The following is a 15,739-nucleotide window of genomic DNA, read 5'->3' as shown; positions in this document are numbered from 1 at the left end:
ACCCAAATTTTAGAAACTCTACAGAGAGAGGGTCTGCCCAGTGGAATTAGCTTTACTTGGGAGAATTATTTTAATCCCTTATTGACTTGCAAGATGCATCTACCTTGATGTTTTCACAGGAACTTATTTCACTGATGATGATCAAAAGAAGTATGTTGGGCTTTGATCAGAGTAAATTTAAAGAAAGCTGGATATCTGCAAATATGCAGTGATTAAAATTCTTTCTCCATCTTCTCTTAGTGAAATGAAGGAAGTGAAATACTGACTGATACCTTATAATTAGTGTGAGAGAAATTAAAAGGTATTTTTTCAAGATAATTGAGATAGGACTAAAACAAAACAAAAATTAATACTAGGTCCATGCTATTAATGAAATCGAAGGATCCAGTTTTCCAAATAGTATGACTGCAGTCTCTTTAATAGCTTTCTTGAAAATTTGTGTCAGAGAACTTCTGGGAGCATCATTTTCTTCTTATCATCAGAATTAATGTCTCTGATATAAAATATGGGAGAAGCAAAGGAAGAATACTCAGTCTTTCTTGTAGCACCAGATATTCTTTACAGGCTTAAGGTAGTTCCTTCGTCTGGATGTAGTGTGTAAGCCACTTGCAGATATGTCCCTCTCTAGGAAAGTATACTTGAGAATGACCCTTGAACTGAGTCCATAGCATTTGCTATGGTTTGTCTGTGGGCTTTCTTCTTCACTCAGAAAAAATTTATTATAATAAAAATGTACAGAAATGCAGGATTATGCTGAATATCACAATTCAGATTTATAATTTCAGGAATAATTTCATTATCAGAAGATGGTTTGAATTCAGGTTCTGATTTGAACACCCTGTTTTACTATAAAACTGTTCATCAATTTCAGGCAATAAGAGCTAGTTTTGAAATGTAATTATTCCTATAAGATACTAGTAAAAACTATCCAATGATAATGATTAAATGTCTTCAAGGTTTATTTTCTTGAGGACATTGATCGTTTGAGGTTAGGTGATTAGCAGATACATGAGTTCTACAAGAAAAGGTGATCCAGAAAGTTAGTGTAAATTATAATTTAGGAGATTATCCACACCAGGCAAGTCCTGTAATAGATATTAGGCACATAAGATTATGCTGACCATATGTGGGAAGGATGGGGGAGTTTAGAAAAAGAAGCAGCAGGAAAATACAAACATACTTATGAAACATTATGATAATGTTCCCAGTTATAATATTTCTGAAGATAAATACTAGGCCTTAGGTATCTCTCTGTCATGCCGGCTATAACACAAACATAGTCCAATACATATTTCACAAGTCGAAAGTTGTTACTATATGAAACTCAAAGGCTAAGAATGGCTTCAATTAATTTAGTGTTAACAGATTAAGCAAATCTCTGTTCATAAGTCTAATGGTGTCCTCAAAAAGCATAAATTTTCAATTTACATTCTACTCAATTTGAGTCTGTGTCTGATTCCTCACTGAGATGGCAAAGACGGCTTACCAATTACTGTGACCAGTTTGCCAATCAGAAATGTTTTTGTGAACTAGCTAAAGGAAGCATAAACACAAATAATGGTTTCTCTGATGAATCTGCACACATTTGAACATGTTCACTTGCAATTATCCTCTTGCAAAATAAGATTACAAATAACTGAATTGTATAAAAATATACTTCTCCGAATCTCAACTTTAAAATTCAAATACAGTTAATATTTAGAAATGAGACAGCTACCTGTAAAACCATAATAGCAAGATAAAATCACTATGTTTTTCTACTTGTGACTATTAAGTGTAAGCAATCCAATACTAAATCATGAATTGAGAAAATCACAGATCAAGCCTAAGTCCTAAGAATATTGATTTATCTATGAAAATACAATATTTTTTTTTAATTTAAAGTATACTGGGGTGACAATTGTTAGTAAAATTACATAGATTTCAGGTGTACAGTTCTGTAATATGTTATCTGTATCTTACATTGTGTGTTCACCACCCGGAATCAGTTCTCTTTCCATCACCATATATTAGATCCCATTTACCTCAGACAAATTTTTAAAAGTTCATTGAAAACATAGGTAAAACAAATATACTTAACTAAGAGTCAGCTAGTGCAAAGATTTAAAAATCACAGTAAAGATGGAATTAAGAAGTTGTTCATGTGGGAGATAGCAAATAGAATAGACTTGTCAAAATAGAACCCTGTTTCCCCAAAAATAAGACCTAGCTGGACCATTAACTCTAATGTGTCTTTTGGAGCAAAAATTAATATAACACCCAGTATTATATTATATTATATTATTATATTATATTATATTATATTATATTATATTATATTATATTATATTATATTATACCCAGTCTTATATTATAGTAAAATAAGACCAGGTCTTATATTAATTTTTGCTCCAAACAATGCATTAGAGCTGATGGTCTGGCGAGGTCTTATTTTCAGGGAAACACGGAAAGTTGGTCTGGAGGTACAGTGGGAAATGCACCTGAACTAGGAAACACTTTCAACTGTAAAGCAAGAAATTAGAAAAAGATAGCAAGACAGTAAATTCTGAATATGTTTTAGAACACTATGTAGGCGTACTCTGAATTTTGTTTATGATTTCTTGTACCATACACAAGATTTCAAATTATTAGTCCTCAAAAATTCAGAAAAGAGTCAATAAGAATGTCAACCAGTGAGGTGTCTTTTGGAAGGGAAAAGGGATAGTGTCCAAGATCCTGAAATATTTGTGTAATAGTATTTCGCTATTGGCTATGACTAAAAATAAGCATGCCATCAGTGGGATATCAGATAAATTGTCTAGAAATATAGATATTTCTAGGTTCTAGGAACCGTCTTAGGCAATATTATAATTACAGTATTTGATGATACTTTGTATGTGGGGTTGACTGAGAAGATAAGAAACTTTGCTAAATAAATTATGAATGGAAAAGGTATCTCAGAAAAAAAAGACTGGGAAATATTTATGTATTCATATTTTATATTTTCTAAAATTGTTTGAATCAGATTAAATAGAAGCAGCTTAAAATAGAAGTACAGGCAAAGAAATACCCTAAACTATCAATAAAAAAATAGAAGGTGTAAATCAGGTGCAGGCAGGACATAGTAATGGGAAAGAATAAGTTCAGATTTAAATGTGTGAGTTTGAATTGCCAGTGAAACATCTGAGTTTAACACAAATAATGATCTCTCTGATGAATCTGTGTCTTGGTTAAAAGTCAAATCACCTCACCATAATGTCCAAGATCCCAAATTGGTTGTGTAATGGAATTTTGCTATTTACTGCAACTGAAAATATGCATGCCCTCACAGAGATATAGGATACATCATTTAGAAATATAGATATATGATTGTTAAGTATATTTCTGAAAGACCATAAGTATTTATGAAAAATGATTAACTTATGCAAGTAATTTCAGATGTGATATTGAGTATATTTCTTCCTATGTGTTGTATATTTTCCAACTTCAATACTGAATACATTATTTACAATAAATCAATAGTACCATAATCATAGTAAATGATCAATCAGTTAAATAGTTATGGACCAATTCTTAGGAGCATATAACCCTGTTAGTTCTACCCAACAGAGTTATTGGACATTTTTTCCTGATTTCCTGTAAGTTTACGACTTAGTGTGATTAATAAGCCCTTAAGTGACTACACAGATGGCAATTGATTAAAGTCTGATATGACTGATAAAAACAAATTATGTTGTCTGTGACCTGAACAATGAGGTAAGTGTTCATGGCAGGAATAGAACTTAAAGTGTACTCTGAAAATCGGGTCATATTTTAATGGAAGCCCCAGAGGGAAAAGGTATTACAGATATTACTTTTGTTACAAAGAAGCACAATCTATTCAGATGAGAGGAAAGAGATCAGAAGAGCTAAATTCTGAAACACAGAATAATGTGCCCCAGAGTATTGTTGAAAGTGACTGAATAGCTAATAGGGTGTTGTATCGTAGAATTCTTGGCATGCTGATCTGAGTGTGCTGAATAATGTTTTGCAAACAATAAGAATCCAGTGCATGGTTTTGAATATAGCCTAGACATGAGTAAATTAATGAAAGTTTTCTAAGGGGTGAAAAGGAGGATGGACTTGAGTAGAATAGTGATGAAAGAGACTGCAGGTATCCAGGACCTATTATAACACTTAGCACAAAATTGATTCTACTAAATATTTGCTGAATGAATGAATAAATGAATGAATGCTGGCATGGGAGGTCCAGAGCCTACTTAGGAGGCAATGAAAGCTTTCCGAAAGAAGGCACTGTTCATACAGGGCACAGGGTCACTTATTTCATGTTTAGAAATTCTGAGCTTTCAAACTACCCATGAAACTGCAAACCCATGTTAAATAAATAAAAGTTAATCATAAATTATGGCAGCATAAAACCCATTTCACTTGTCTTTAATAAGAACTATCATTTGAGTTAGTTTTATGAGGTCTACTTGTTTTGATTATGTCATTATTCTCTATTTGTACTGTCAACTTAGTAATTACTTTTTATCTTAAGGCAATCAAATATTTCTGTATTCAGAATAAAGTTAATGAACCTGCTCCTTATTTTATAGATGTTTTTTTCTTGTTTTTTCAAATACTTCAGTGGGAATCACTCAGCTGTGTTTATGTAAGCTTTAGCTCATCAGTAATTTGTGTTTTTCTTTTGAAATGATAGCACTGAAAGAGAACATAGAAGGCTCTATTATATCTGCTATTCTCATTTATTTTATAGTATAAATAATATCCTCAAATATTTTAGTCAGAACAGTGGTTATACCAGTAAAGAAGGACTAGAAAATGTTTCAGTCTCTTAAAATTTCACAATTCCATCCTTTGGCAAAATTATTTTCAAGTGATCTTAATGTGAATTTAAGTGTAATGTGAGGATCTACTTCTCAGATTGATGAGTTTCTTTCAGGCTGCAGGCTGATACTTTGGCTACAGTTGAACTATTTTCTCTTGTGCAAGCTTAGGTTGTTCCAGTCACAGCAGATACTCAAGAAATAACTGATGAAATGCTGTGAGCAATGGTGAACCAACTAAGTTACCATTGCCAAGTTTCCAGCATCCTTTTCCGTTTTCCTCGCTCAATGTCTTTGAAAATCTATCTGAAGGGGAGGAGAGATATAGAAAATCTCTGTAGGCATGAGACAGTTTATGTTTTCCCTTGCAAAGCAGGGCAGCCTTACCTATGAGCTCACCATTTATTGTGTTGCTACAAAGTTTTGTGATAACTGAACTCTCCTTTCACAGCACCTTACACGGAATATTAAACAGACTCAGCGTTTATTTAGCACTGAGTGTAAGACAGTGGAGTGTCTTATAAACTGCTTACTACAAATACCTGATATATCTTACCCGTATCAGACCTACTTATCAGACACAGTAGACAATCATTTTTTCCTGCAGTTTATGGCATATTTTATCATTCATCTTACTCATTTTGTCAAGCAGAAAACTTGAAAGACTGTGTGAAACTGGCACTTGTTCTCTAAGGACTGTCACTTCTCATAGGACTCAAATTTGTTTTGTAGATTCAAATTCTGTGAATTGATTTTTAAAGCATAACACCCAGTAGCAAAATAAAACTCTGAGATATTATGCAATAACATGAAATATATGAAATTTTGTCGCATTCTAATGAATGTAAGAATGTTTTCATAAACTTGATAGCCCAAGGATATAGTGTTAGAAGAGTTAATACTTTCTTTGGTCCACAGTAAGCTTAAAATTATCTTTCTTTAAGTGTTTATTCAATATTGCATTCCATTTTTCTGATGGAATTCCTGATCAGGTGGAAAGTATAGATATGTTTGCAATGCTTTGCACCGGTTCTGTTAATTACCTTGCTTTTCAAATTATATCTTTATTTATGTAGTATTAATCTTACTTAAGTAATAGTTTACAATATAGATATTTTCTTATTTATAGGTGTGTGTTGCTGTAATATATGTTTCATAGCATTACTTTATGGTATTTTAAGAAGGTTATCTATAATGCAAAGTTTTATAATGTAAATATTTTCCGACTTTTAATATAAAATTCGAATTGTATGTCCTTTATGTAATAAGAGTAGGTCATGCAGCACAAATAAATCTATGGATTTGATTTTGTTTGCTTGTGATAAGAAAACAAGTTATTTACAATATAAGGGAGTATCTATATATACAAGTTAGTGCAGAGAATAACAACAAAGATTCTAGCCAAGAGAGCATTTTCCCTGACACATTAAGATAAATTATACAGAAAGAAGACATTTTTAAAAATTATATGCAAATTTATTTTATTTCCTTATTTGGAGTTTGGAAAAAAACTAGCTACTTGAATAATGCATTCCATTTTTATGAAGCAATAGTTTCAGTCATGATTTTCTATTTATTGCAAGCATTTGAAATACATTTGTATAAATATTCTTGGAAAACTGAAGTTTGAGAAGTGTCAATGTGTAAAACACACAGGATTAAAACACTCATCAATATTTTCATGTTGCTAACAATGTGGCTATTTTAACATATAATTCAATTTCTAAAAATATCAACAAATTATTTGTATCTTAATAGCAAAATTGATGGTCATTTCTAAAAGCTATTGTTTTAATAATTATATTACCTTTTATTTTATAATCTGGTTAACATATTCCTAGAGCTCCTAGTAACAGTTTTATTTTTATGATCAACTAATCCCAAATTTTCCCATAAAAAGTGAAAAAGAGAGAAAAGAAGAATTGATGGAGCCAACATCAGACATATATAAATTTATCATTGTAAAGGCTAATTATTTTTTTTAAGGAAAGGAAAAGGCTTAGATGTACAAAAAAATTATTCTGACACACAAATGACCAAAAGTCATATTAAAATTTCTCCCTTTCTCTCCATTTTTCTCTCTCTCAGGTTTTTTATGTTTACTTATTTACTTTTAAGTTTAGAAAGACCACAGAGGTCTTGTTATAAATAGATATCCTCTTTGGTGATTAAAAATAAAAATGTTACTGAAAGAGTAAAATAGTTGAATAGTATTCCATTGTGTATATATACCACAACTTCTTTATCCATTCATCTATCGAAGGGCATTTTGGTTGTGTTCTTTGAAAAAATTCTGCTGGAGATCCCTTGTCCTTTTCCATACCATTTTTTTCTTTCTTTTTTTTTTTTTTTTTTTTTTTCGTATTAAGTGTTCAGAATGAAAATGGGATCGGTGGGAAGACAACTATGTTTAGTATACAAGAAGGGAAACATAGTCTTGAACTTAATTAAACATCTTCCCTTCCATATCCCAAAGCATCTGGTAACTCTAATACGTTTCACTCCTATTCAACCTCAGAGTTATTCAGTTATGTTTCCTACATCTTATTTATGATATCTTATATGTTTTTACGTTCTTTCTGGCACCTCTAACTGTAATTTATACATCATAATGGCTAGATAAATGTACATAATTAAGGTTAAATCCTAGTGTTAAAACTATTTAATTATATGCTGATATCATATATTAATGTACTCAATAAAATTAGTACACAGATGTGGTACAGTTTCTTAACAGTGTAGGAGAAAAGGTCAGTGAGTTAACTTTTCTCTATTAATTTTCTAAATCTATATGACAGATTTAACTGTCACTCAAAATAAAACATTGATTCATTGCCATTTGTGGCAACATGGATGGATCTTGAGATTATTACTCTAAGCCAAGTAAGTCAGACAGAAAAAGTCAAGAACCATATGATTTCACTGATATGTGGGATATAAAACTGAAAGCAATAAAGGAACAAGACAAACAAACGAATGAACAAAAACTCATAGACACAAATAATAGTTTAGTGGTTACCAGAGGGTAAAGGGGGAGGGGGGTGATAGATGAGGGTATAGGGGATCCAATATATGGTGATGGAAAGAGAACTGACTCTGTATGGTGAACACACAATGTGATATATAGATGATATATTACAGAATTGTATACTTGAAACCTATGTAACTTTACTAACCATGTCACCCCAATAAACTTTAATTAAAAAAAGAGAATGTGATACTGAAAGAATCAAGGGAAAAGAGAATACAAAGAGCAACAGAGGAAGAAGAAAATACAACATATTTTAGATGTGTTTAAACAAACACACACAGAAGAATTTGTGAGGATGAAAACCTGGTGCAGCAAAGAGAGACGTAATATAGCTTAAAACTGCTGCTCCTACACTATTGTCTCGCGTGCTGAAGTTTTGGAATAAAATTTCTTAGTTTCACTATTGGAAACTATTAAATTTGCCTCCTTGTTTTCAGTTTTATGGAGTTTTGTTTGTTTGTTTGTATGTTTTTTTTCCCCTAATCTGAAAAGCACTTAAACTATAACTGGAACACCTTAAAGTATATAAATATTTATGATCGGCTTGCTATGACCTAATCTGTTGAAGGTTATTTTTTAATTTCCTTCATCAGACATGTTTATAGGCAGCTATATTTGATTTATAAACAGCTTTCATAAGAGGAAAGGGAATGGAAAATAGACCTCCAGAAGTCCCTTTATACTTTCTATAGTAAAATAATAATAAATAAATAATATTGAACTGAAAACAATATCCATTCTATTTCCCTTAGAAGGAATGCCTTTTCCTTCTATTTGTCAATGTAATTAACTCTTATTACATTCTCCATACCTCTCAACATAGGAGTAATCTAGACATTAAGTTTATAATTTTAACTATTGATGTAATATGCTCATTCCTATAATGGCATTATTAACCGTGATTGTGTATTATTTACAGATACTGGCTGACCTAGAAAACCATGCATTATTTAAGAATGATCTGGAATGTCAAAAACTAATTCTGGAAGCAATGAAATATCATCTATTGCCAGAAAGAAGAACTTTAATGCAAAGTCCAAGAACTAAACCTAGAAAATCTACAGTTGGAACTCTGTATGCCGTAGGAGGAATGGACAACAACAAAGGTATATAATTCTGGATCTCTATATAATACATGCCTTGTATCATACCGTGATACAATTTTAACACTGGAATCTGTATAATAGCAACACATTTCTCATTAACCTAGGTTTAGTCATTAAAATTTAAGATTAAGGGAACATTTAAAAAACACCTCTTATTTCATTCTGTAGTTGCTGCTTCTGCTTCTTGTTCGTTTTTAAATCCTTTATCTCTTGTACATTACATACAAGATTGCATATGGAATGAAAGAGGATTTAAAGCACTTACTTAGAAAACACAGCCCAAATGATTTGCTGGGTATATTGAGAACTATATTTACATTCTAAGTAAAGGGAATGTAATATGCCAGCCACTTGCTTGCTAAGAGTAATATTATGAAGAGTTTCTGCTTCTAAGGAGTTAAGAATCTCATATCTCAAGCAGAAGCCAGACAAATAAATAGGCAATTAATCATAAGTGAGTGTAAACATTGTAGCAGTTACAATTTACAAATTTAATTGTTTTTATCAATTTTTCTATTTAGAAGGAAGTGAACGAATTGTTTAAAAATTGAATCATCTACATCTGAAGGTTTTGTTCTTACTTTTCTTAGTGGAAAATCGCCATTAACATTTGTCTTTTTCATCCTTTCTTATGTGGGTTTTAATTTCTTGAATAAGTACATAAGTCAAATAATATGTCATATGTTTGTGTCTAATAAATGATATCATTGTCCATCTATAATGCTCATATAAAAAATCCAGTTGGCAATAATAGAGTGCAGTCACATTTTCAACCCCAACTAAGAGAGCTTTGTTATAAAAGAGTCAGAAGGAACAAAACTTAGTTCAACCACTGTGAAGTAAGATCCCAAATAGCCGCTAATAATTTATGTAATCAGAAAACAATTTATGTAGTCAATAAAGAATAACACATTCCCGTTTTCATCTATACAGACATAACTTATAGCTCTTAGATGTTTTTCAGTGGTTTAATTTTTTTAAAAAAAGTCTAACTGCTATTTACTGGGCTGTTGAATTCTAGTATTTATCATATTAAATGTGCACTAGAGTATTAACATATATAAAAAAAGAATAACTATTTAAAAGGGTAAATAATGTGTTGCTTTAAGAACTGGAGAAACGGCATAATCTCTCCCCCTCTTTCTGTCTCTCCCTCCCTGCCTCTCTGTCTGCACCATTCTTCTGTTCTTAAAATATGATATTACTTTAAGAGAACATGTCAGGAGTTTTCTAAAAGAGTGGTTTAAAACACTCTTTTTTAAAGTGGGGAAACAGAAATATCTTATCAGACACAAATCTGACCATAAAACAGTTCAAAATTATATTAGAAAGTATGCTAAAGGAAAAAATTTTAAGCTAAGAAAACCTATCTGTTAACCTATACGTATGTTGTCCTTATGAGAGTGATAAATACCGAATAACATGCATCAACTGACATAATTAGCCATTTTTTGGAGCATGCAAAATTTATTGTAACATTGTAACACATTCATTTTACTTGTAAAAGTAAATACCGTGATTTCCAGTGACTTTCAGTAAATACATTCATCAAAGTCTCTGATTTCATCAATGGGTAATGGTTTTATACATGTTAATTAAATTTTAATAGCAAATGAGTGGCCTTTGTTTTTAAGGAACACTGTATTCTGCAAGGAGAATGCCCATACAGTGGTAAACCATTTGTAAATCTATACATAACATTTTTTTTTAAAGAAAGGAAGGAAGGAAGGAATGAAGGAAGGAAGGAAGGAAGGAAGGAAGGAAGGAAGGAAGGAAGGAAGGAAGGAAGGAAGAGAGGAAGGAAGGAAGGAAGGAAGGAAGGAAGGAAGGAAGGAAGGAAGGAAGGAAGGAAGGAAGGAAGGAAGGAAGGGAAAGAAAGAGAAAGAAAACAACATTGAATCTGGCCAGCTTAATATTAGCACAAAAATCACTATACTATTAAAGAACCAAGGGGCATGACTAACTCAAATTTTCAAATTTGGTGACTTTAAATACAATTGCTATAGCATAAAAAGAATAGGAGAATATGGAGTCTATTTAGTTAAACTGTTTGACAGCATTTTCATTTATCTTATACAGTAGCCTTGTGAGGTTGAAATTCTTTAAAAATGAAATTTATTAGGAATTATGGATCTCGTTCATTTTAGAATTGAGTGATTCCAACAATTTGGTCATTATTACACATATTCAATAAGGTAGAGGCTTAAGAGTGTGATAATACAGGGGGTTTTATATATATATATATATATATATATATATATATATATATATATATATATATACCTGATTAAATCAGAAATAAAGTAGAAAAATATTTGAAAAACTCTTTAAGAATTCCTATTATAGCTTTAGTCCTATAAGAACTGGATATTAAATATATCTCATAAACTTAGATAAAATTCTAACACGATGCCTCAGAGAACCTACTTTTCTTTTCTTGGTAAGCAAAAACTTATAGAAACCCAATGTTTCAAGGTATTTAGAGAGCAGCAAGGATATTTTCAAGGTAATCTCTTGTATGTGCATTCATAGTGCTCTCATTGCTTAGAGATTGTTTTCTATCTTATTAACTTATGTTATCTTTAAATGGGCATTGAGATTTCATCTTAAAATTGTGTTCTCTTTTCTTGAAAGGCAATGAGAGAAAGTGAATGAACATTAAAAAAAAGAAGAAAAAACACATTATAGCAAAACATTGGCATTAACTTCGCTTCACTAATTTAGAGTAATACAACCCAATACCATGTGATATGCAATATTCAGTGTGTGTTTTAAAAATTATTTACATGTTTATATTATGCCTTAGAAACAGTTATATAAACAAACATTCCTTGGATTCCTCTTCAGCTCTGTGATAACTAATATTCAGATGCTATCTGATGGGACTGATAAACTGTGGGTACTACCCTTGCAGATTTTCTGTATATCTTACAGAAAATTCAGAGTTCTGTCGTCTCCTTTCTTCTTATATTCACATATATAGGCATTTAATAACGATGCACATCTTTTGCAGAACCATGAGTATTTTGTGCCAAGCTCTGTGTTAATAATTTGTTACCATAGTGAACATTATGAATATGATCCCTATCTCTCAGAGCTGCCAGATTAATCTGTAGAAACAAATAGTAAATTAGGGGAGAAAGCTCTGAAATCAGATAAATGCCTGTTCAAATCCAATAATGTCGTTTAAAATCTGTAGCACACTTTTCCTGTCTCAATATTAAGTTTCTGTATTAAAAAAATTAATAATTAAATTAGATGGAGTATGTAAAGAATCTAAAGTAATACAAGGCATTCCAAAATGTTTATTTGGCACCAAAAAGTCTACCAGAGAACCCAGAGGTAACCTGGGCTGACCTTCCGAATCTTGTGGAATAAGGCCAAGCCATCTGAGAACTTTGGAGACATGAATCTATAAGGGTTCTATAAAATAACAGTGATATGACGCAGGAAAGAAGATGAGACAATAAGATATTCATATAAATGGCATGTATGTGAATACCGTATCATATAAGGTAAATGCCTTTTATACCAATATAAACAACATTCAAGAATGACAAATCACATGGATCATATGAGAAAAAAAATCAAGTCATAAATGGCAGTTTTCGGTGTGTTTTGGAGAGTCTGATTTAATCCATTGCCATCACTAAAAAATACTGAAAAATATATCTTTAAGAATGTAGTAATTTATAATATATTTAAGGCCAATTGAAATTAGTAATGTATTTATTCATATATATTCTGCTATGAATGAGAAATGAGGACACATGCAAATTTAAAATTTTGTTTTAAAATAGGCAATAAATAAAAACTATATTTATAAAAACAATTTTAATGATGTCAATCAAAGTCAAATGCAAATTTAAACCAATGCAGTAAACTGTATCAATAAATTTAATATTTTGTTAGGAATTTCATTACTAATCAGACAGCAATCATCATAAATCCTTTAGAAGTTTGGTTTAAAAATAAAACACTAATTGCTTACTTTCAAATGCTTGCACTGTTTTACACTTATGTGTTATTCATGAGTGCCATGAAATAAAATTTGGTACTGTTGGTTAATGGAAAATATTTGTATCAAAATATCTCTATTGGATTTATTTTCTGATGTCTGATATTAAACAATTCCATAGAAATTAAAAATAGTTTGGTTTTGTACTCATAGAAATAGTATTTTTTGAAGATAACTTTTGTTTCATTCTATTAACATATATTGAAAATCTGGTATATATACAATAATACAGGTAAGAAAACCCAACTATTAGCTTATAACTTTAATACAGTTATTGTTACCATAGTGGTATATTTCCTTTCCCAAATTCCCATGTAAATGTGTGTGTGTGAGTGTGTGTGTGTGTGTGTGTGTGTGTGTCTGTCTGTCTGTCTGTCTATGTGTATCTAATAGAGAGATACCTATTTACATTTGTATCCTCATCTATCTCTGGCATTATCTAGACAGGTATCTAACTATAGGTATATTTGGATTTATTAACATACATAAAGTTATTTTTGTTGCTTTTATTCATTATATTACATGTGTAAATGTATATTTCATTACATTTCTTAAATACGTCATGTTAAGTAACTTATCAATTTTTATTCACATGGAAATACCAGCGTTTATTAAGCTCAATCTTATTATTAAATAATTTGGTCAGTTCAGACTTTTTTTTTAAATAGATAATGCCATCAGTAGCATTTGCACACATTATGAGTTTTTTCTAAACTTTGAGTGTTTTCTTATGCAGATAACAAAATGAAAAATATTGAATGAAAAAGTAAGAATTTATAGTATCATAAGTATATTTGTTCTAATGCAATAGATTAATTCCCTTTTCTAAATTATAAATAATTTAGAGACAGGAATTTTATGTTTCTAACTCCAGAAACAGTGTTACTTAGGTTAAACTTTCAGTAAATGTTTGTCATATTTAAATTACAACTTATTAACTGAGCTTACCATGTCCAAAATTAACAAATCTCATAAAGATATAAAGTATTAGTTTTGAAATACAAAATAATCTTTATCAATATAAACTGTGTATTACTATGAAATTCTCCTTTATTTATAATATTTCAAAGATTTGAAAGGCAAACTAAATAGAAGATTGCTGTTGCCTAAATAATTTTCCCGATAGGTCCCTTCAACTAGAAAAAAAAAACATTATGAGTGTATGATATTTGTCCTCAGTAACTGATCATTTGGAAATGATAAGACTATTTCATCAGTGCCATATATTTTAAATACCTATTTCCAAGCACTATTGTATACAAAATTTCATTTATTTTGTACAACAAACTTATGTCCAGAGTATATTCACGATCATTTTGACATAGATTAAAAACTGGTTTTAATTCCTACCATTAATAATTAGTTAAAGAAGAGTTTAAATCTAAGTAGCTGTGTAATTCCAACATTTGTTTATTCTTTTTTTTTTTTTTTTTAATTAAATTTATTGGGGTGACAATTGTTAGTAAAATTACATAGATTTCAGGTGTACAATTCTGTATTGCATCATCTATAAATCCCATTGTGTGTTCATCACCCAGAGTCAGTTCTCCTTCCATCACCATATATTCGATCTCCCTTACCCTCATCTCCCACCCCCCACCCCCTTTGCCCAAATTTAACTTATTAATGATGATATGTGCTGAGTGACTTTTTTAAATGTCAGCATAAAAGCTTGACATACTTTTATTCTTAATACGTGATTTTCCTTTTAGATTTTGCTGAAGTTTAGAACTAGTTCTCTAATACAGTGAGTAAACAAAAAAATCCCAGGCCAGGTAAATAACAGATATTTTGATTTTAGGAAATAAAAGGAGTATAAGAAAAGTAGGTGCTTGAAAAAAATTAAATATTCTCTACTATATTTATTCCTCTTTCATGTTTTGGAAAATTTTATGCACACAGAATTATAAATATTTTAACTATTTATCCCTAATTTAAAATTATCCATTTTATCATTTTCTCACGAGATTTTCCTTTTAATGACAAATCTTCAAAATGTAATATAACAGACATTGCCTTAAAATTCAGCCTATTTTAACATTTTATTCTTAGGATAAGTAAGAAAAACTATTAAATTCCTATTTTTAAGTGCCCTAAAAATGCATATGCTGAAATCTTCAGAAAATTTATGTACATGAATGTAAATTTATAAAGGTCACATTCAATAGATTATTTTTTAAAACAAAAATCTTAATACAAATGTTCTAAAACACTCATTTTCCCCTTTTACTTTCATATGTATATTGTTTCCTCAAAGAACAAATTATCTACATGAAAGAAGCTACTTTTTGATGTAAAATATAAAAATCATATTTTCCTGTGACTGAGTATTTCTAGGCTGAAATACATGAATAACATACTTATTAAATAAAAGTCCTATAATTACACAAAAGGTCATTGTATTTCCTACTTTAAAGAAACTATTAATATCCTTGAACATGCTCTACCGGCAATATTTTCATCTATCTTGGCTTACACTTAAGTTATCAGAATTATTCAGCCCTCCATAGCTAATCAGTTATCAGAGACTGCTTAATTTATATCAGCATTTCCACTACTTTAGTTGAAATTTTGTCACCTACAATCTGCAGGGATGGGATAATGTATGTGTTTCTCAAATGGACTTAACTTTTTCTTACTACTCATAAATAACCTAGATAATTATCTCCCAACTTTCAGTCTCTCTCCAATCCCACCCATCCAGCTCACTACTGCCAAATAATTTTACCACTGCTTTGAGCATGATCATTAAAACACAAAAATGTAAATACAATAA

The 15,739-nt window shown here is 30.5% G+C and overlaps 1 protein-coding gene across 1 annotated transcript in view; it reads left to right on the top strand.

Annotated features, from left to right (window-relative positions):
- KLHL1 (kelch like family member 1) overlaps positions 1-15,739 on the top strand; it is a 301,848-nt gene that overhangs the window by 211,729 nt on the left and 74,380 nt on the right. The window contains exon 6 of the mRNA XM_019751890.2: positions 8,759-8,945. Coding sequence (XP_019607449.1) covers positions 8,759-8,945 — 187 coding nt within the window. The remainder of the gene's footprint in view (positions 1-8,758; positions 8,946-15,739) is intronic.

The sequence above is a fragment of the Rhinolophus sinicus genome, linkage group LG04 (assembly GCF_036562045.2).
Source record: "Rhinolophus sinicus isolate RSC01 linkage group LG04, ASM3656204v1, whole genome shotgun sequence".
NCBI classification, from domain to species: domain Eukaryota; kingdom Metazoa; phylum Chordata; class Mammalia; order Chiroptera; family Rhinolophidae; genus Rhinolophus; species Rhinolophus sinicus.
This window is presented reverse-complemented; position numbering and strand designations above follow the sequence as displayed.